This window comes from Lepisosteus oculatus, chromosome 21 (genome assembly GCF_040954835.1).
Source record: "Lepisosteus oculatus isolate fLepOcu1 chromosome 21, fLepOcu1.hap2, whole genome shotgun sequence".
NCBI classification, from domain to species: Eukaryota; Metazoa; Chordata; class Actinopteri; order Semionotiformes; family Lepisosteidae; genus Lepisosteus; species Lepisosteus oculatus.
Genome location: NC_090716.1, coordinates 10,888,491 through 10,907,450, shown reverse-complemented (window position 1 = coordinate 10,907,450; position 18,960 = coordinate 10,888,491). Strand labels below are relative to the sequence as shown.

At 38.7% G+C, this 18,960-nt stretch overlaps 1 protein-coding gene across 17 annotated transcripts in view; it reads left to right on the top strand.

Annotated features, from left to right (window-relative positions):
• The window catches only part of plekha7b (pleckstrin homology domain containing, family A member 7b), a 121,993-nt gene that overhangs the window by 80,509 nt on the left and 22,524 nt on the right, over window positions 1–18,960 (top strand). For 8 of the 17 annotated variants that reach the window (XM_015338121.2, XM_015338120.2, XM_015338135.2 and 5 more), the window contains 7 exons: window positions 5,172–5,347; window positions 8,892–9,353; window positions 11,040–11,553; window positions 13,497–13,580; window positions 14,196–14,318; window positions 15,587–15,640; window positions 16,492–16,572. In XM_015338121.2, the coding sequence (XP_015193607.2) occupies window positions 5,172–5,347; window positions 8,892–9,353; window positions 11,040–11,553; window positions 13,497–13,580; window positions 14,196–14,318; window positions 15,587–15,640; window positions 16,492–16,572 (1,494 nt within the window). Of the gene's footprint in view, window positions 1–657; window positions 2,993–5,171; window positions 5,348–8,891; window positions 9,354–11,039; window positions 11,554–13,496; window positions 13,581–14,195; window positions 14,319–15,586; window positions 15,641–16,491; window positions 16,573–18,960 lie in introns of those variants that run through there. The other 9 variants (XM_015338132.2, XM_015338130.2, XM_015338136.2 and 6 more) reach the window with 8 other exon arrangements.

Sequence of the window (18,960 nt, the reverse complement as noted above, 5' to 3'; positions counted from 1 at the left end):
TTCATCTTCACCGGAGCTTCAACATCCAGACTCGTCACAAATAATTGACATTTGCTTTTGATTTTTTTCAGCTCTGAAATATAGACTGGCTGTTCTAGTTCATAATGTATTGACTGTGTTGGGGGAAAAAAGACTACATGTGCACCGACTTAAAACGTCCAGTTTTTTTCTGCGGTGTGTTGATTGTCTGTGCTATATGTGAAGTGTCACGGTGCTGTATTTATCATTGTCACAATTAATGGATTGAACAGGACAGTGGAACCACAAATCTGACAGAATTCCAATTGTGTTTCCAGCTGAAGTGTCACTTTACAATTAGATGTATCATTAAGTGGTCCTCACTTTCACCTCAACTCCATTAGACCATTAGTGTCCACAACAAAGAGAAGAGCTATTGAACATAAAATCGAATTTGCCTGAATAAAAAAAGCAAAAAGCTCTTTAAATGATATATATATACAAAGCTGTTAGAAAGTTAATATTCCTCCAAAAACATTTACCCTTTAAATACATTTGAGGTACTTAAATTGACCCTTTTATGACAATAATATTGTCTTTGTCTCTTTTCTAGACTGACATGGATTCCTGTGTTGTAAATGTGATTTATTGTTTATATTGTGAGAACAGCTGGAAATGGATTTAGAGGTGCTGGATTAATAGAAATGCAAAACTTAAAACTGAATTTCAAAGAATGACAAACGTGTTTTTCCTGCTTTGTGCACAATTATTTTGTAGTATATTTGAGAAACCCATCAGAAGTACTTCCATTCATATTTTTCGTTTTGTAAAAAAAGTAAAGCTCTGACTGTAGATATTTTCTAGCTTTTGATCATACTCAAAAACAAGCTAAATCAGTTGATTTAAGTGGTCATCAGAACATTATTCTTTTTAATGTATAAATGATTATACCAGATGATAAGCGTATTTTTGCTGTTTAGAAATTATGCATTTTTTTCTTTGTTTCATCGGACAGATGGCTGCAGTTTAATTAATTTTGCAGTAATTGCTTGGCTTTGACTGGCTAATTCCTGGACAGCTAAGCTTTGGTTGCTATAACATAAGGTGGCGCTTTCTGTATGCTCATATCTTGAAGTTTCTATTATGCTAAAAGGTTATCATGAGTGAAGGAATACACAATAAGAATTGTTAGGCTTGACATGCAGTTGGTCATTTTGTCTGATTCTTCTGCCCCCAAAGTCATTTAAGAAGCATTTAATAATGCTGTAACTCAAATGTATCATTATATTAACAAGTGTGTTTTCAGGCTGTGTAAGTGCTGTGTAAGCCATTGGTTGAGATCTGTGGCACAAATTCGTATTTTTTGCAGCTGCTCAGACATTTACCCAGATCTGTAATGGAGTCTGGACTCCCCCTGTGCCTGTCAGTCTGTCAGTTACACATCCTGTGAGGCAACAACTTGCTATGAACCAGATGGGTCATTTTCACTGATGACCCCAGATTCGCTGTTGAATGCTGAAAGCGATCAGATAGGCACCCTGAATGTTCGTATTTTGAAAACGAATGTGTCAAAGATTCATTGAATTTGTCTGTTAGTAATTAGACTCTACCAGAAAGCCGACCTTCCTTGGCCAGCTGTTTTTTAAATATCTAAAACAGGCCTTTTTAACAGATCTCCAGTATGCATGTGTCCGTGCATGATTCAGTGTGAGGCATCATCTGGAACAGCTGTGGTTTTGGTTGTGATGGTTCAGATTTGTTTTAGTTCTTCATTCCACAAAAGTGCTGTCCACTATATGCCACTAAACACATAATGTTCAAGATCCTCATGCTTGCTATACCTAGACAGAAGAGCTCTGCTTTAGAAAGGTAGAGATACAAACTGTAGTTATTTTGGACAGAAATATTGTACATTATAAACTGAGCAGTATTTAGTGGTAATTGCAGAATCTTGGATACATATTATATTGTCCTGAGTTCTTTGGTTTAGGTTTTATCGAGGTAAAACTTTGTTTCTATAATAAAAAAACTTACATTTGATTCTTACTAAATTCTGTTGAATTCCTTGCAACTTTTCCATTAGCCACAAACAATATTGTTATTTTCAGTCTTTTATAATACCCTCCTGAACTACAGTACATGTCACATTATTTAGAGCATCCAAAGCTCATTGGTACAATACACATTTTTGCTTTTCTAAAACAACTGAATTTTATTGCAGGCACTCAGGATGTCACTGTTTTTATGCATTCTGACGTTTCACCAGGATAGATATTATTTACCTCTTGTCAGAGTTTTCAGCTCTGTTTGTTTTGCTTGGGCCTTTCTGAAATTAGATTTAAAATCGCATTTTATGAGCTGGAACTGCTTTGACTGGAAATTGTTTATAAGGGTTTAACATTTAAATTTCTGTCGTGATTTTCAGTGGATGGGCTTAAACTGGCAACAGAATCACTGTTAGCAGTTTTTATTTCCTAATCCCTTAAAGAGGGAAATGGCTTCCTGAGCAGCCTGCTTGCTGAGAGAGAGTGGAAAAGAGGGAGAACAAGGACAGCATGTAGTTAGATTTCAAGCGATATTCTGTTACTAAGATGAAATAAGAAATCTTGAATTTCACTTCCTGCATGAATAGACTAATACTTTAACTCCCAACTCCCCCCCCCACCGCAAACCAAAACAAATCAAGAGCTTCCCCAGCCAGCACCCCCATTTCCTTATGTTTTTCCCCCCCTTTCCCAAAGTTCAGTTTTTTCTGTCATCCCAGCTTGGTGTTGCTCTTGTGTGTGTTGTTCACCTCACTAACACTCGCAGCGTTAGAGCCGCAAGTAGAGCCACAGAGAGCCGACTTTGTTTACAAGCAGGCTTATAACCAACCTCTTCTCTGTTTGCTCAACTCTTTGTCCTTCTCTTGTTCCCATTGGTCTGTTCCCTCCCTTTGACCCTCTGGGTCCGCTGCTCTTGTGCACTGCGGGAGAGAGCCCATTCTTCCAGGAAAGCCTTCCTGAAAAATACAGGCACCTCCATGCATGAATAGGTATTTTCTTTTTCTTTCATTATTTTTTGCACTGTAAAGATTCTTGATTTTATTTTTTTATCACAGTCTTTGTTTTTTGTTCATATTTCATGTGAAATTAAGAAAAGAAATTATGCATTTTTTTTATTTCTGGAACACCTAGGAAGCTATGCTCATAGTTCACTCATAACTAACATGCATTGAAACCCTCATTAAATGAAAAGCCCTCCAGCAATAGGTAAACTCCTGCGTTGCTCATTTTTGGCATGGGATGTGGGAAAGTATAAATCAAATTGCAGTTTCTGCTTTTAAATTACTTTGTAGAATTTGGAGAATAGTTAACGCGGTACTCCTGGTGGATGATGTAATGTGAATTATGTGCAGATCAGGGCAGAAACTTTTTGAATGTGAGATTTCCCCTTCTTTTCATTTAGTGCTGACCTTGCTTAAGGAGCACCAGTGTCTTATCAGAGCTGGTAAAACTTAGACCATCACCTCTCTGCTTCAGTGTCCTTTAGCTGAATACTGTAGCTTTGTCATCTAAAACAGAAATATGCTACTCTAATATCACAAGTTCCCTAAAGTAGAACAGTGAGGTGAAAAGTTCATCTATTGTTAGTCATTTTATTCACTCCGGTTATTTCACAGAAACTAAATAACAGGTTCTGTCCTTAACAAAGGGATTATGCCTTTACACAATCAGAGATGCATTTGTTTCCTCTAATCTGTTATGTTTCAAGATTGTTGAAGAGTAGGGTGTTGAAATTTAGTTTGGAGGTGCGAGATCTGGTTTAAACATCAGCCAAGGCGTCCAGAGTTTCACAGAATTCATTTCCTCTATGGCCTGTCTGGTCAGCTCTGGGTGTTTGCTTTAGATGTCAAGCTCAGCAATTTCCAAAGGGAAGCTGTTGAGATCATGCTGGAACCACAGCACTAGATTAAGTCGACTTTGCGCTATCAAAACATACATTGTATTTGGGAAATCCAAGTATCACTAAGAATTAATTTTTCATCCGTAGTAGCATATGTATGAAGAGAAGGTGGGGTTGTACTTAAAAAATAATGAAAAATATCCTTTCTCATGACAACAGACAAATTGGCATTTGTTTTGTTGTTTTGCATATCTGCATCTGTTCAATCTACAATCTACACTCTTTTTCAGATCAGTAAAACGTTCATAGACTGTACTTTATAAAACTGTAGTTCAAGCAATAGAATTTATAGAACTTATTCTGTTGCTAATTTTTTTTTTAAACGTGGATTAATGTCATGGTGAACTTTCTTTAAAAAATGGAAATGTGGCACTGGATTTCTATTCTGAGGTTAGATACCACTTTTATTGTAGCAGTAGAATGGTAAAAATGCTGACCTGGCCTTTGATGAAACCATGGCTGTTACTTCCTGTCGCTTTCAGGAGTGGGTCTGATTAGTTGTACTGAGGCTGCTTAGTTGGGAGAGATCGGGGTGGCAAAGTGGGAATACCTTTTTAGTATAGAGCCAGTTGTTTCAAACTTTACACATGAAGACATGAGGTAAGAAGCTTTAGTCAAAACATCTTGAGACCGTTTTGATTTCTGAGTGCCACATATGGACAGTGTATTACATAAGAATTTGTAGATTTGCAGCATTCAGAGCTGCTATAGAAAGCTGTAAAGTAGGACTTATTAATATTTTGTAATCTTGTGCAAAAATGCACAATTTACCGTTTTATAAATAAGACCAGTTTGAATTAAGGAGGGTTCTTGCTCAGCCATTTTTTTAATAAAGAGATACTAGCAGCAGGTTTTCTGCAAAACTTTGTAAAGATAAAATTAATGCAAATATGGGGAATTAACAAAAAATCAAAACTTTATGTGGCATGAATACACAACAACCAAACCTGGCATTTAAAGTACAAAACATGTCAATTTCTGAGCTGTAAAGGCATTAGTTTTTTTTTAGATTAAATTATTAAAAGATATAAGCAAGGATTTAAAGTAAGTTGCATAAAAAGTGAAACATAGAAAGTGATTTCACCTGGGGGCATTTACGTAATTTGTTTTGTGATAAAACAAAGCTTGGAAGAAGGCTTTTGTAAAACCTTTAAAAGAATGATTAAAAGATTAAACATTACTTCTAACTTTATATTAATTTTAGTGTACATTTTTTTCAGCAAAGAAATGCTGCCACTTTACACTAATGTAATTCTGTTTTGTTGCAGGCTACCCATACAGGAATGCGTTCTTACATTTATAATAAGAGCTCTGTCATCGGCTCCCAGGCAGAGCATTGTGGGATGCGAACATATTACTTCAGTGCAGATACACAGGAAGATATGAATGGCTGGATGAGAGCCATGAACCAGGCGGCACTAATGCAGACTCACACGTTGAAAAGGTTAGTTAAAGGCTTTATCTTTTATGATTTGTTTGCTCAATTAAGTTTTTACGTTGTACTTTAGAAAATAATAATGTAAGAATTTTCAAAGGTATCTGTTTTGGGATAAAATACTGAAATGGGAACTGAGAACACAATCACATGTCCAATTGCAGTCTTTTTCTGACCCTATCCTTACATACCTCCACGCACTTTCATGCTAATTTTCTGCTCTAGTAATCTCCTCTCTTCCAAAAATTGAGATATGTAAGGGAGTGAAACTGATTGAAGAGATTGACAAAATGTTAAAGGGTAATAAAATAAGTTGAGAAATTATTGAAAAAAATATGCTTTTTACTGAAAGGATGAACTTTAATTTGTGTGATTTGACTGTGATGAAGTTAGGAGTGGGCCAACAAGATGGTTTAACAGGAGTAGTGAAAGGCCAACCATTGCAGCTACAGTATATACACCATAAAACTGTTTTAATTCATCGTGCATCTTAGAAACTTGATTGGCTTCAGTGTGTGTGATTTACAGTACTCATCACCATGTACCCTTTCTCTCTCGCTCTTCTTTTTTTTCCCCATATTTTTTAAGATAAGTTGTGCGATGCCATCTAGTGGAACGGCCTTACACTGTAAATAAAATATTTAAAACACAAATATTTGAAACCTGCAAGTTCACAACCTTACATTCTTGTTCTAATGGTGTCACCTGTTTATTATTGTGTATGCTGTATCTTGGTATTATTTACATGCAGCAGAAATATTATCTGATTACATGCTTAACCAGATGGCTTTAGAATGAATCGATACAAACTAATTGCTGTAGGCGTCTGAAATAGCTGCTGGAGCAGCAGCTTTACAATGCAGGTCCAGCGCTTCTCTGGCCGAGGCAGTGCATTGTCAGGAAATCTGATCACTGCAGCAGACTGCGGTCTGGCTACATGGATTATTTAGCTGTGAACTGACTCCAGTTTCTCAGATTCTGTGCTACACAACAATGCAGTAAAGCTATGGCAAAAGACAAGAAAGGAGTTGAGTTTTTTTTGAGGGGGGAAGGGTTAGCATTACACTTTCACCTAGTGGGAAGCTGAAGAAAACAGAAAAGCAACAGTGCTAAAACGGGTAATTAAGCAAAGCATTTAGCAAATCAGAATTTACAAATGTTGAAATGCGTAACCATAGTCAACTTTGTACCTTGTTCAAACTCCATTTACTCTCCATTTCTCTGTTTTAATTGTGTTTTGTGGTTTGTTTTCAGCCCACTATGTGACATTTCTCAGAATCTAGACTTGTTCTGGAACAGATTGAATGAGTTAGGATCTAGGAAAGGCTTAAAATACATCAGACATCTGAAGAAGTCATGTGTATTGTTTGTCTGGATGTGCATTATTCAGCAGGATGAGGAGCTACCTCATAGTATAGTATATTGTTTCTTAATTAACGTGCACCATCTAGCGGTTTCCCAGGAAAATATCCATTCTTGTTTCCTTTAAATTAGCACGCCATCTAGCACCACAGTAGGCTCTAATTACTGAGACCTGAACCCAGACAGAAATAGAAATAGAGTAAGATTTTTAATTAATCACAGTGCTCAGTGGGACTTCTGCAGCACCTGCCTTGTAGATTTACTTTAGTTCAGATTTGTTTTAGTTCTCATTTGCTTTTTACCTTGGTGGGTGACTCAGGATGTTTTTAGGTTGTGACGATTCCTTTTAGGAGACCTGACACAGATGTAGCTGTTTGGGTCTAAACAGGAAAAAATTAAAAAGCATTAACATTTGTTTTCACATTTATTTTTTTCCCCCCATTAAGAAAGGAAGGAGAAAAGTTGGCACATGCTGTTTTATATGGAATTAAAGAGGTTGACTCTGTCCTCTTTAAGTCCTTGTCACACTACAGGACTCGACACAACTTCTAATTGGAGAGCATGTCAAATTTAACGACTGCAGTTGCTGAATCTCACTGAATCGCAGGGGGGGTAACTACATGATTCCCTCACGACTTTTCATCACTGTTCCAAGTCTCATATTGTACCGCGATGTTGCCTGATTTTGGCAGCCAATCAATGTGGAGCACACCAGAATAAAGTTTGTTTATGAAAGTAGACAAACAGGAAACATCAAACAGACATCTTTGCTGGCTCCATGGTTCTCTCTTCCGTTTGCACAGTCCAAAACACTCGCTTTCCTGCTTTTCTTGCAGCTGCATTGTATGCATTGTACTTCCAGGTGAGCGCTCATTGGCTGTTGACTGTCGCAAACACAAACGCCCACCCCATGACTCTCTGCGACTCGCTACGAGAAAATCAAACCAGTCTGATTTTAGCGTAGTGAGTTGCAGAGAGTCGTAGGGGCTGTTAAGAGCGCTGTGACTGAGGCGCTGGGGGTGTCACACAACACAACTTACGATAATGGGCGCGCACTGCGACTCTCTACAACTGGCTGTGAATTTCTTACGATTATGTAAATGAAGGCTACGACTGAAAATCCCAGGAAAAGCCGTGTAGTGTGGTGCCGACATTAGACACTGAGATTCACCTCAAAGATTAGAGCCAGAGGGGCTCATGAGTTGATTGAAAATTAAGGAGGAAAAATCCTTCAATATGAAGGTTAAGTATCTTAACAGCTGTTGCGTTGCATTTGTAACTGTTTGTGAAAGATTGTTATGTTTTTTTATTATCTGTGCCCTTCAAAGCGGATTTCTATCTTTGGTGCTCCATGATTAAATTCTTGGGGCATAAACTGTAAATCAAGTATACTGTATTCATGATGGGCATCATCTCAAAATGAAATGTCAAAAAACATCTGTAATTTATGGATGAATATTGGAATGCCAGGTCAGATTATTTCTGAAATTACTCCTTGGGTAGAATGGGGAATTTTAATGAGTAATGACCTCATAAATTATTTTGAAGAGTAATTGATCATGCTCCACTATACAGATCTTGAGCTACCCAGTGTGCCAAAAGGTTTGTTAGGAAAAGACACTTAATCATTTTGACTCGGGTATAGGAGAAATCAGGATATTCCCAGTATAATAGAAGTCTCAATAATAACGTGAAAATAAAACAAACACCTCTCCAGCAGTAGCCCTAGCTTTCCCAGGAAGCCTCACTTTTAGGTACTGGCCAGGCTCACACCTGCTGAGCTTCACTGGGTTGATACAGGGTGATATAGAAAGATGAACAGATATGGAAAAATAAGGAAGCTCTATAACAGCTTTTGTGTTATCTTAGTCTAGTAAGGGCATTTTGTGTTTTTGGTCTTCATAATTATTGATCTCACCATTTTGATAACCACGCCAAATTGGCAGGTAAATACTTCCAATTATATTGAAAACTTATTATAAAAAAAGGAAAATATCAAAAATATATTGATTGGAGTGAAACGTTTTCAGTGGGGAGGAATCTTGTTTATTGTTGGATTGAGATTGAAAGCACCTGGGATGAGCGACTGAGGTACTGACTAACTCGGAGACTGGACGTGACTGACAGTAGGCTTGCTCATGCGATGAGAGCCATAGGCCTGGTTTGACAAGCGATCCCTTGGTCATTACAGAGAAGGGGAAAGGTCAGAGCGACAGCCAGCACCCCAGACCAACCACGTCAACTCAAGCAAGAGCTTTCCCCAGCCAGAGGGGCAGCGCGGGTCGGAGAGGCCCGGGAGGCCCACCGATGAGACATTTGGTTTTGAAAAACGAGAGGAGATCCGCAAGGAGCGTGAGGACGAGGAGAGGTACGGTTTCCGCAAGGACACCCTGGAGGACAAGGGTAAGGTCCAGTCCCCAGCCACGGTGGGCGAGATGGATGGCTTGTTACCTGAACCGGCCGGTTGTTCTCGTGCGCAGCCTGTCCAGAGGAACGGACTGGCCCCCGCTTCAGTAATGCCAGAGCAGAACGGCAACACTGTCTACAAGAGGGGCTTTGTCCCGCGGACAAACACAGAAAAGCAGGTTCAGAGAAATACCAACCTTGCCCAGGTGGAGCACTGGGTGAAACTACAGAAAGGAGACCCCAAGAGGTTAGTGCATACTCCATACCTTTGCTTTCTTTTCAACATATAGCAAAGATAACCATTGGTATTAACACTTTCTGACACTGTCAACCTCTGTCCTTTCTCAGTATTCTTGCACGCCGTTTCATCAGACTTCCTGGTCTCCTCTTGCCATTTTGTGGAATGTCCTCATCTTCATTGTTCCTTAGCTGTTGGTATCCTCCAATTCCTGCTCAATTTCTTCATCGTGTAATGATGCAATTATTGATTGGGGTTCTAGAAAGCCCAGAAACAGGGAAATAGAAAGCCTGATGGATTGTAATTTGAAACGTTCCTGGAGATCATGAACTGCTAAGTGCTTTGCCGAGCAATTAATTCTTGAGTGCACGCAAGAAGGTCTGCCACACGTCTGCCCTGATTTACTGCTGCTACTCTCCTTAGCCTTGATCACTTGAATTGGAGCTCTGTAGCAGGTTATTTTCAAGTGATTTGTTATTTGCAGTTTGTATGTGTCCAAACAATGAACATAACATATGTAAATGATCTTTTAGTAAAAATATCCTGAAATTCTGAGAAGCACTAACGGAAACCTATTAAGCCCAAAATTCTGTGAAATAACTTTTAATATTCATTTAAATTTAATATAGATTGTCGTGCTATGCACAGAAAACAAGAAATATGCCTTATAAAGTAGCTCATTTAGGGGATTAATATTTAGTGCTGTGAAGGAGCAGTGGAATTTATTTACAGAAATTAATGAATGTATTGCATATCTTGATAAAATGTAATACTGTTAAATGTTAAGAAACAATACCCTCTAGTGGCAGTAAAATAGAGATACAAATTGAATACAACAAAGTGAAAAGCAGTAGTTCTCAAATCCTGGTACTAGGATTTGTCAGCGGTATTTGTTTGATACGTTTTAAGATTCTGTCAGATCTTAAACTGGGACTGTAAATTTCATTAACATTTTAATTGAGTCAAACGCCTTGAACAGAATTCCCTTTAGTAAATGTCTAGGCAGTTGTAGACCCACAAAAACAGAAAAATGTTAAACGTAACGAGCTAAGAAAAAATACAGACATTTTAAACATTTGTTGACCTTTTAAAACAAATTATTTGAAAATGTGTACATGAAGGCTCTACATTGTTTCTGTGTGACCATTTTTACCCTACTGAGGAAGTAGGAAGAACTAGGAGCTTAGCTGAAACATTGCTCAGTTGAGTAAAGTTGAGTATTATGCTAATCATGGTCACGTTTTTATGTGGATCAGATCTCATTGCTCGGTTGTTTGAATTGGCCCGCTAACTTAATAAGCACGATCTCTGCTTCTTCTGTTAAGTGGTGTTATTTTAACAAAGTATCAGTAAGCCTCAGTATTCACAGGGTGTTCTGAGGAATGGTTTAGGTAAACGTGAAACTCTCATTTACAGACGTTGACCTGTGAGCTGCCGTCCCCGAGCAGGATGAGCCCCTGTGTTTGGGACCCAGATTTGAATTTCCTGTAGCTGGTGTCTGATAAAACGCTTTAGTAAAGCACTAGGCATTCATGTTTTACCACTTGCTCTTGGCCTAACTAAAAAAAAAAAAGAAAGGAAAATGTAGTATAAATGATCAGCCGTTGCTACCCGGGGGTTTTCTGCTGGTTTAAGTCAGATAAAGCGTGAGGGCGCAGTGGGCTTACTGTTTTTACCCTTTTTCTTCCAATCCAGCCTCCCGGCCTCTGAGCAGACTCTGCCTCGGCGGACCCCTCCCGTCCAGCGCCACAGCGCCGGGGAGACCTATCAGACCCTGCCAAAGAGCTCCAGGCAGCCCCCAGGCAGCCCCCCGCCGGCCCCCCGCAACCTGCCCAGCGATTACAAGTACGCCCACGACCGGCTCAGTCACTTCCGGATGTCCACAGAGGAGCGCCTGGCCTCCAAGGAAGGCACGGTGTGGCAGCTGTTCGAGTGGCAGCAGAGGCAGCAGTTCAAGCACGGCAGCCCCACGGCTCCCATCTACCCGGACTCCGGGGCCCCCAGGATGACCCTGGAGGTGCCCCGCTCCATCTCGGTGCCGCCCTCGCCCTCCGACATCCCGCCGCCCGGGCCGCCCTCCAAGAGCCTGTCGCCCCGCAGGCCGCACACCCCTGCGGAGCGGGTGACGGTCAAGCCCCTCAACGAGAGGCCGACTGCGGAAATCCCCGCGCCGGTGTCCCCCCACAGGGTACGGTCTCACATCTCCAAGGTGAGTGCCGGGCCCCGCTGGGGTCATGGAGCGAAAGCATCTTTAAAAGTTGTTCACATAACCCTAATTTTGTTACTAATTCTCAGAACAAGTCGGTTAGAATAAATTCGGGAATTTTGTCCAGAAATTTGTATTAATCCCCTAAAACAGTCTATGCAGTTATGTACAGTATTGAAGAGCTTTGAATTCAAATTTAGACTTGTGCCCATACATCCAGTTTGGAGAAGGATATCCATTGTGTGTTTGTGAGTGTGGAGGATGTCCCAGAGGACTGGGAAAGCTGCAGGCCAGATTTCTTGCTTTCTGTGTATCTGAGAACGAGAGAGCTTTTAAGTCGACCTGTGTTCTACACGTTGTCAAGACAACACGTTGGTGATGATGGAACAGGTCATGATGTCTGTTAAGTGAATGATGCAACAGGGCTTAAATTGTTTTTTATTTGTTAAGTTGACACTAAAATATCAGTAAAATTACTGAGTTTAATAAAGATATTCACTTCTGTGAATCTCAAATTAAATTAATCGGTAAAATAATTGGCTTTTTTAGAAGAAAATCCTTGTAATTAGTTATCCATTTTTACAATTTAAAGGCAAAGGAAATAGTATAAAGAAAAAAAAATCTTTTGAACCACATTAGGTAATGTTTGAATCATTTTCTGAGCCTGTAAAGGAAGGAAACCCTACTGCAAGCTAAGCCAAAAAGACACGAAAGCTTTTAATATCCAGTTTTTTACAGGGGTCCATTAGTTTGCTGAAGGCAGCCATTGGTTCATTGACAAAATACAAAAGGTCAATGCCTGTGTTTATGTGAAAAGGTAAATCTCAACAGTAGTTTTGAAGAAAACTAGTCTTTTTATAGATGCCATCAGCTGTCAAAACAAAACATTTTGGATGATCATATTTGTCTGGGATATACCTTCAGCCTTTTCAGTATTATGAAAGCTAGAGGGAGTTCTGAGTCAAAAAGATGGCTTAAGCATGTACAGTATCAGCTAAAAATGATCACTTTGGCTGAATAATTTGGAAAGCCTCCCATAAAATGAAACTGAAAATGTTTGAGAGAAGATACACAAGAGTTGTGTAACAAATCCTTTGAAGCTTTTGTCATGGGAAGAACACTGAACCTGACAAATCACTTCCTTTTCTGTCATGCAGCTTGTGTAAAAAGCTCTTCACCGGTCAAGCCTTTATGGGTTTTAAAGGGGGTAGTTTGAAGCTATGAAGGCCGTTTTTGTGCTTGTAATGCCCTCCTCTCCTTTATCTTTGTGTGCTTATGTGCTGTTTCTTGTAATGTAGTTTCTTGCTTGTGATTTTCATATACCTCCATGTACTATCAATAAAGTGTAGGTTATTTTGAACTGATAAAATATGCCATGAGCAAGTATCCATCCCATAAGCAGCCCTTTTTAAATGTCAGCAACTGTCTTCTGATCTAAAATTTAAATAAATCTATTATGCAGCAAAAAATGCAGATATGGGAATAGATCTGATAGGCTCATGTTGCGTTTTTTGCTACTAGCAAACAAATGTTATTTTAAGAAAGCAAGTTTGGGATAATTTATGTGTAACTAATTAAATCTCTTGTTGTTTGTGTCCTTTAAGGCTTGGCAATAGTCCTGCTTTAGCAATTCCCTGTGTAAAGTAAAAATGTCAAATCAACAAAGCCTTTTGGCAATATAAAGCAGCAGAACAAATCTTCGCTAATCATCCTAAAAATAAGGGTGAGATAAATAAATAAACCCAGCGCAGTGGAGAAGGATTTTCTAATGAGGCTTTAAAATGTGGGCTCTAAACCTTAGAACTTTTTTTTTAATTATTTAACCTAAAAAATAACAAGATGCTTCTTTTTAAGATATTGATTGTGTCACAGAAATATGAGATTTGTAATCAAACAGATGGCATGGCAGGATTCTGTGATCTGTTCTCATCTTTGTCATTTTATAGACAGCTCACGTTGAAAGACGCTCAATGCCACCGATGGGATATATAACTCATACAGTCAGCGCACCAAGTTTGCATGGGAAAACGGTAAGAAATTAAGCAGTTAAGAATTAAGTGATTTTGCACTTTTTATTCACAGAATTGATTTGTATTGGACAAAGTTGTCAGTTTTGCTTATGTATACAAGGTGGTCTGAACGTTACCTCTGATCCTTTGCTACAATTTCCTCAGAAAGGCCCTGATATTACTCTTTAGAGCTGCAAACGAACATGGTGTCTTTTAAGTAGTTTTTAATTACTGTATGTTGAGACAGTTGATTGAGGGAGGAGGAAAACTGCTTTCGTGCCATTCCATTCCGAGGTACTGTGCATTCACGGCAGATCAATTTATAGAAGAGCAACCTTGGAGACTCGTGAGAGGTCAAAAAAAAGATGTGGCTTGCGCTGGAATTCACACAAGCGCTTGTCAGGTTAGGCACCCATCACCCTTAGCGAAGCAGCAGTGCGAACAAGCTCTCTGGCACCTCTGCTCTCAAGGTGTGACAGGAGGCGAGAGTGTGGTTCTCACCCTCCTCTCCCTCAGGGAAAGGCTGAGATGTACTGTAAGAGAAAGAGGGTGGATGTAAATGCCGAACAACAAACTCCCTGGGATGTAAATAAAATCTCCTTTCTGTGCTTCTCTGGCATCTTGAACTGGCTGCAGCTGGAGGAGCTGACGTTGCTCCTCATTCAGTTGAGGAGACACCAGGCTAAGATGGCCAGTGTGCGAAATGACACTATAGCCCAACTGCAGCAGCAGAATGGGCCAACAAAGTCAACTCTCCAGGTCAGGGCCTTGATTGACTCGTCTACTGTGACATCTGTGATGGCATCGTGTTGTGGCTTGTTCCGTGCTCCTAGACTGTGACATGATTTTCGTACTATAGCATGGGCATAGCAACCATACTGTAGTTCATTTCCTTCTCCAGACTAGCTTATCCTGTGGCTTTATTATATACACACCTGTATATAATTCATTGCACTGCCCTGTCCCTTTGCAATTTGCACTTGTACAGCTACTTTTTGTTTGCTTAAAACTGCTGAATCAAGCCTGCTGTCTTAAACCTCTTGAACTTTAATCTAATCAGTAAAGGAACAAGGCTTTTTCCTGCATCTCTGCAAATGCTGGTCTGAGTGAATTTAATACACTTTGCTGTGCATTGAAGTATTGACTTTTTTGATTCTTTGATTACCTGTCTTCCAACAGAAGAATAACATATATTACAAAAGGTTTTAGGTGGTATGCAAACCTGCAAAGACAGATAATTGAGTAAAACGTATGTTAAATTATCTTTTTGAGTGACTTATACCTTTGTGATAGCTAGCTCCAAACACTACCTTGGCTTTTTGTTTGATTGTTTTGGACACGGCATCAATTGAATTGACCCTCAGTTCAATTGAGGGACTACTGTATATCACAGTCCTTCACAGATAGACACACTTCAGAATGTAATATTCATGAGCCTGGATATCTCACTATTTAGATACTGAGTGCAACCAGTCAATCTGTCAGTGCATGGCTGTATCACATTATGTCAGGAAAGCAGGTATTCTGTTTTGAGAGACACTCAAATGCTTTCACCTTGTAGGACTTTGTTTCGTAACTGGCACAAGTTATTGCTCAATATTTAAACCTTTTAATTTTTATAATAAATATAATAGTACTGGAAAACATTTCTTTTTAAATGAATATAATCTTCTTTTTGTCATTTAATGTGAAAAGAGTGGAATTAGTGAGTTTGCCCCTTATTTTTAAAAAAACTTTAAATGTTTTTAAAGGTTTTCCAAATAGGCTTTTTTCTTGAATTATGAATTATGTCAATGCAATTATACTATTTATAATACAGAACAGTGCCGTCAATCTAAAAGCTCATCCAAAAGATGAGAAATCTAGCCTTCTTCACGACACACCCTGAATTAACGGTCTATAATATTTCAGGCTTTTTAATCCAACATTGATGACTTTTACAGTGAAATGAAGTAAAGCACTCTTAACACCCGTTTCTGCAGCTTTGTTTTCTTTGATTTGATTTGTTTCTTCACTCCTTACTTAAGGCTGATGATACTTACATGCAACTGAAGAAGGACCTGGAGTATCTAGACTTGAAGGTGGGACCTGGAGGACTCATGCCGGTCTCCTCTCATGCTCTTTTCATTTCTTCTTTTCACCCCTAGGCTCCAGCTATAGTGCCTTCACTCCTAACTCTCTCTCTCACACACACACACACTAACGCTGCTGCTGCTCAAGTAGGGAGGTTGAAGTCGACACAATTCTGTTTTAATTTTGAAGAAAGTTTCTCTCTTACAGTAACATATGGTGTAGTTAGAGCCTATGTTTCTGCATTTTCAAGTAGGATGTTATAGTATATATACTGTATGCAATGCTGTGTTCCAAGAGCACCTAAATGTGTGCAAATAATACTAGATCACGTGTCAGAAAACAAAAACACTGAGACCAGTACAATTCTTTGCATACGTTGCTGAAAGGTGTTCAAGTTCAGGCACCACAGAAATTGGAATACCAGCTGAAGCATTTGTTTTGTCTTCTCATGTCACAACTTATTCAACAGAACGTGAATGCAATATGACATTTTGAAACTGTAGTATAAATATCTTAAGTCATAAGTGTAAACACAGAAATTCTTCACCCATTTAACAAAATACTATTAGTTGTTAGTTATTATTTAACCTGATTTTTAAAGTCCTTTCATTGATTTTTGAAAATGAGATGCCTTTGGAAAGTGTAAAGGTGGCCCTCTGGTGGTTAATGTGCTTAACTGCTCCAGAACTAATTATTAAAAACTCGTTTTTGGATTTGTCACATAATTTCTATAAGAAAAATACTGTTCTCAATATCCTGAACTGTCTGTTGTGAAATTGAAGAAAATTACAATACTTTGTGTGCTTTTCTAGTGGACATTTTTGTTATAACTAGATGTTTCTATTTTTGTTTGGAACAGATAAAAAATATTGAACCGTTGATCCTCATGGTTCACAATGTGTTACAAAACTCTTCACAAGGTTTACGATCCAGTTTAAACGTAAGGATGTGTGCATAAAAAGTGTGACCATTTCATTGCTTTCTTGAAACTTTTGCACATACTTTTCTTGTCCATACCTGTCTAAGGTCAGCCCATATTTCAGAACAGTTACATAGCTGTTGATACAACCTTGTTGTTCGCTATTGTATGTGCTTAACACTGTGGTGATGTTCAAACGTGTGGCAGTGATGTTCTTCTTTTATTATTATTTTTAACCTTTGAGGATGTTCCATCGTGCATGTGCTTTATAATCAAAATATAGGCCTTTTTGTTTGCAGGTAATGATGTTTTTTAAAAATTAAACAATTTTCAACTCAATGGCAAGTCTCCATGAAATATCCAAGAGTAAAACACGGATGTATGCCCTGAATAGTTTATTTTGAACCTGTTGTTGATGCAGAAAAACTGGAATTCTTCACAAAATATTTTGTAATAACCCAAAATGAAGCTCTTAATTTGCTTAAGGTGTTTGAAGAAGACGGAGCGAGTGGGTTTTCTCCAGAGACTGTTGACTGTGTTAATTACTTTATCAGAAGGGTTCTGGCTATTGTGTGGAGACTTGAACACTCTAAGGCTCTAATGCAGACGTGACTGTAGCTGTTACAGAAATATTTAGTGATATTTGGCCTCTTTGTGAGTGATCACAAAATTCCTACGTGCTTTTTGCACAGGAGAATCTGCTAAAGCTTTTAGAAAATAAAGCTTTTTTTTCTTGTTGGCTTTTGCTTGATTTTGTGTATTGCATACCTTTTTAACATTCCCGGCAAACTCGCAGCTAATATGTTTTCAGTGCAACCGTTCTTAAATGGCGATGGCAAGCAGATTGATTTCAAAATGTTTTTTTACAATAACTTCCAGTTGTATGCAAAAGTTTGGGCACCCCTGGCCAAATTACATGTTTTGTTGATTTTCTGAGTGAAAAGAAGTTAACACAACCTCTACAGCAAACAAACTTAAACATGACATATTTCTGCAAATTTTAATGCACAGTTACTTTTTATTTGCTGAATTTAACAGATTGAAAAAAATAAAATGGTAAATATGGCAGTGCAAAAGTTTGGGCACCCGATCAGTCAGTAACGCCCCCTTTGGCAGAAATCTCAGCTTCCGAACTTTTCTCATAGCCAGCTAACAGTCTTTTTGTTCTTGCTTTAGGAATTTTTTCCCACTTTTCCGTGCGAAACACTTCTAGTTCAGGGATATTCTTAGAATAGTCTTGCATGCACTGCATGTTTGAGATCTACCCACAGATTTTCAATAATATTCAAGTCTGGAGACTGTGAAGGCCATTCCAAAACCTTAATCTTTCATTTCTTTAAGTAGTTCATGGCTGATTTTGAAGTATGTTTTGAATCATTGTCTTGTTGTAATATCTAACCTCTTTTCAGCTTCAGTTTCTTCACTGACTGTGGGACATTAGCTTCCAGGATTTGTTGAATCCATTCTTCCTCTACCCGCACAATATTTCCTGTGCCACATAACCCCAAAGCATAATAGATCCACCCCCGTGCTTAACAGTTGGCAAGGTGTTCTTCAAATGTTTCTCCTTTTTTTTTTTACAAATGTACCTTTGGTGATTGTAACCAAAGAGTTCAATTTTTACTTCATCAGACCACACCATTTGGTTCCAAAATGCCTCTGGCTTATCTAAGTGTTGTGTGTTCAGATGTTGACTTTTGTCATGACATCGCAGGTAAGGTTTCCTTCTGATGATTCTTCCATGCAGATCATGTTTGTGCAAGCAACGCTGCACAGTGGACCAGTGCACCACTACTCCTGTGCCAGCTAAACCTTCCTGCAGGTCCTTTGCAGTGATTTGGGTGTTTTGCTTTGCATTCCTGACCAGTCTACGAGCAGTTCTATCTGAGATTTTTCTTGGTTTTCCAGATCTTGTCTTGACTTCAACAGTTCCCAGTAACTTCCATTTTTTAATGGCATTTTGGACAGTGGAAATTGCAAGCAGGAAGCATTAAGATATCTTTTTATAGCCTTCCCCTTCTTTGTAAGAGTCAATTATCTTTATTTTCTGATCCTCAGTCATCTGCTTAGAGAAGCCCATAGTTGTTGAGTGTAAGCACAACACCCTGAGAGGTTTGAAGAGTCAGAGAATTTATTAAGCTCTGGAATTGTCATCACCTGACTTAGATTAAGGCCTAACGAGTCAATTAAGTTCTGAGACCTTACAAAAAAATAACACTAGTGGATCAACTGGAAACTTTTGCAAGTCACATTTACTGTTTTATTTTTTTCACTCTGTTAAATTTAGCAAATAAATACTAACTTTGTATTAATATTTGCAGAAATATGTCAAGTTTGTTTGTTCGCTGCAGAGGTTGTTAACTTCTTTTCACTTAGAAAATCAACAGAACTTTGGGGTGCCTAAACCTT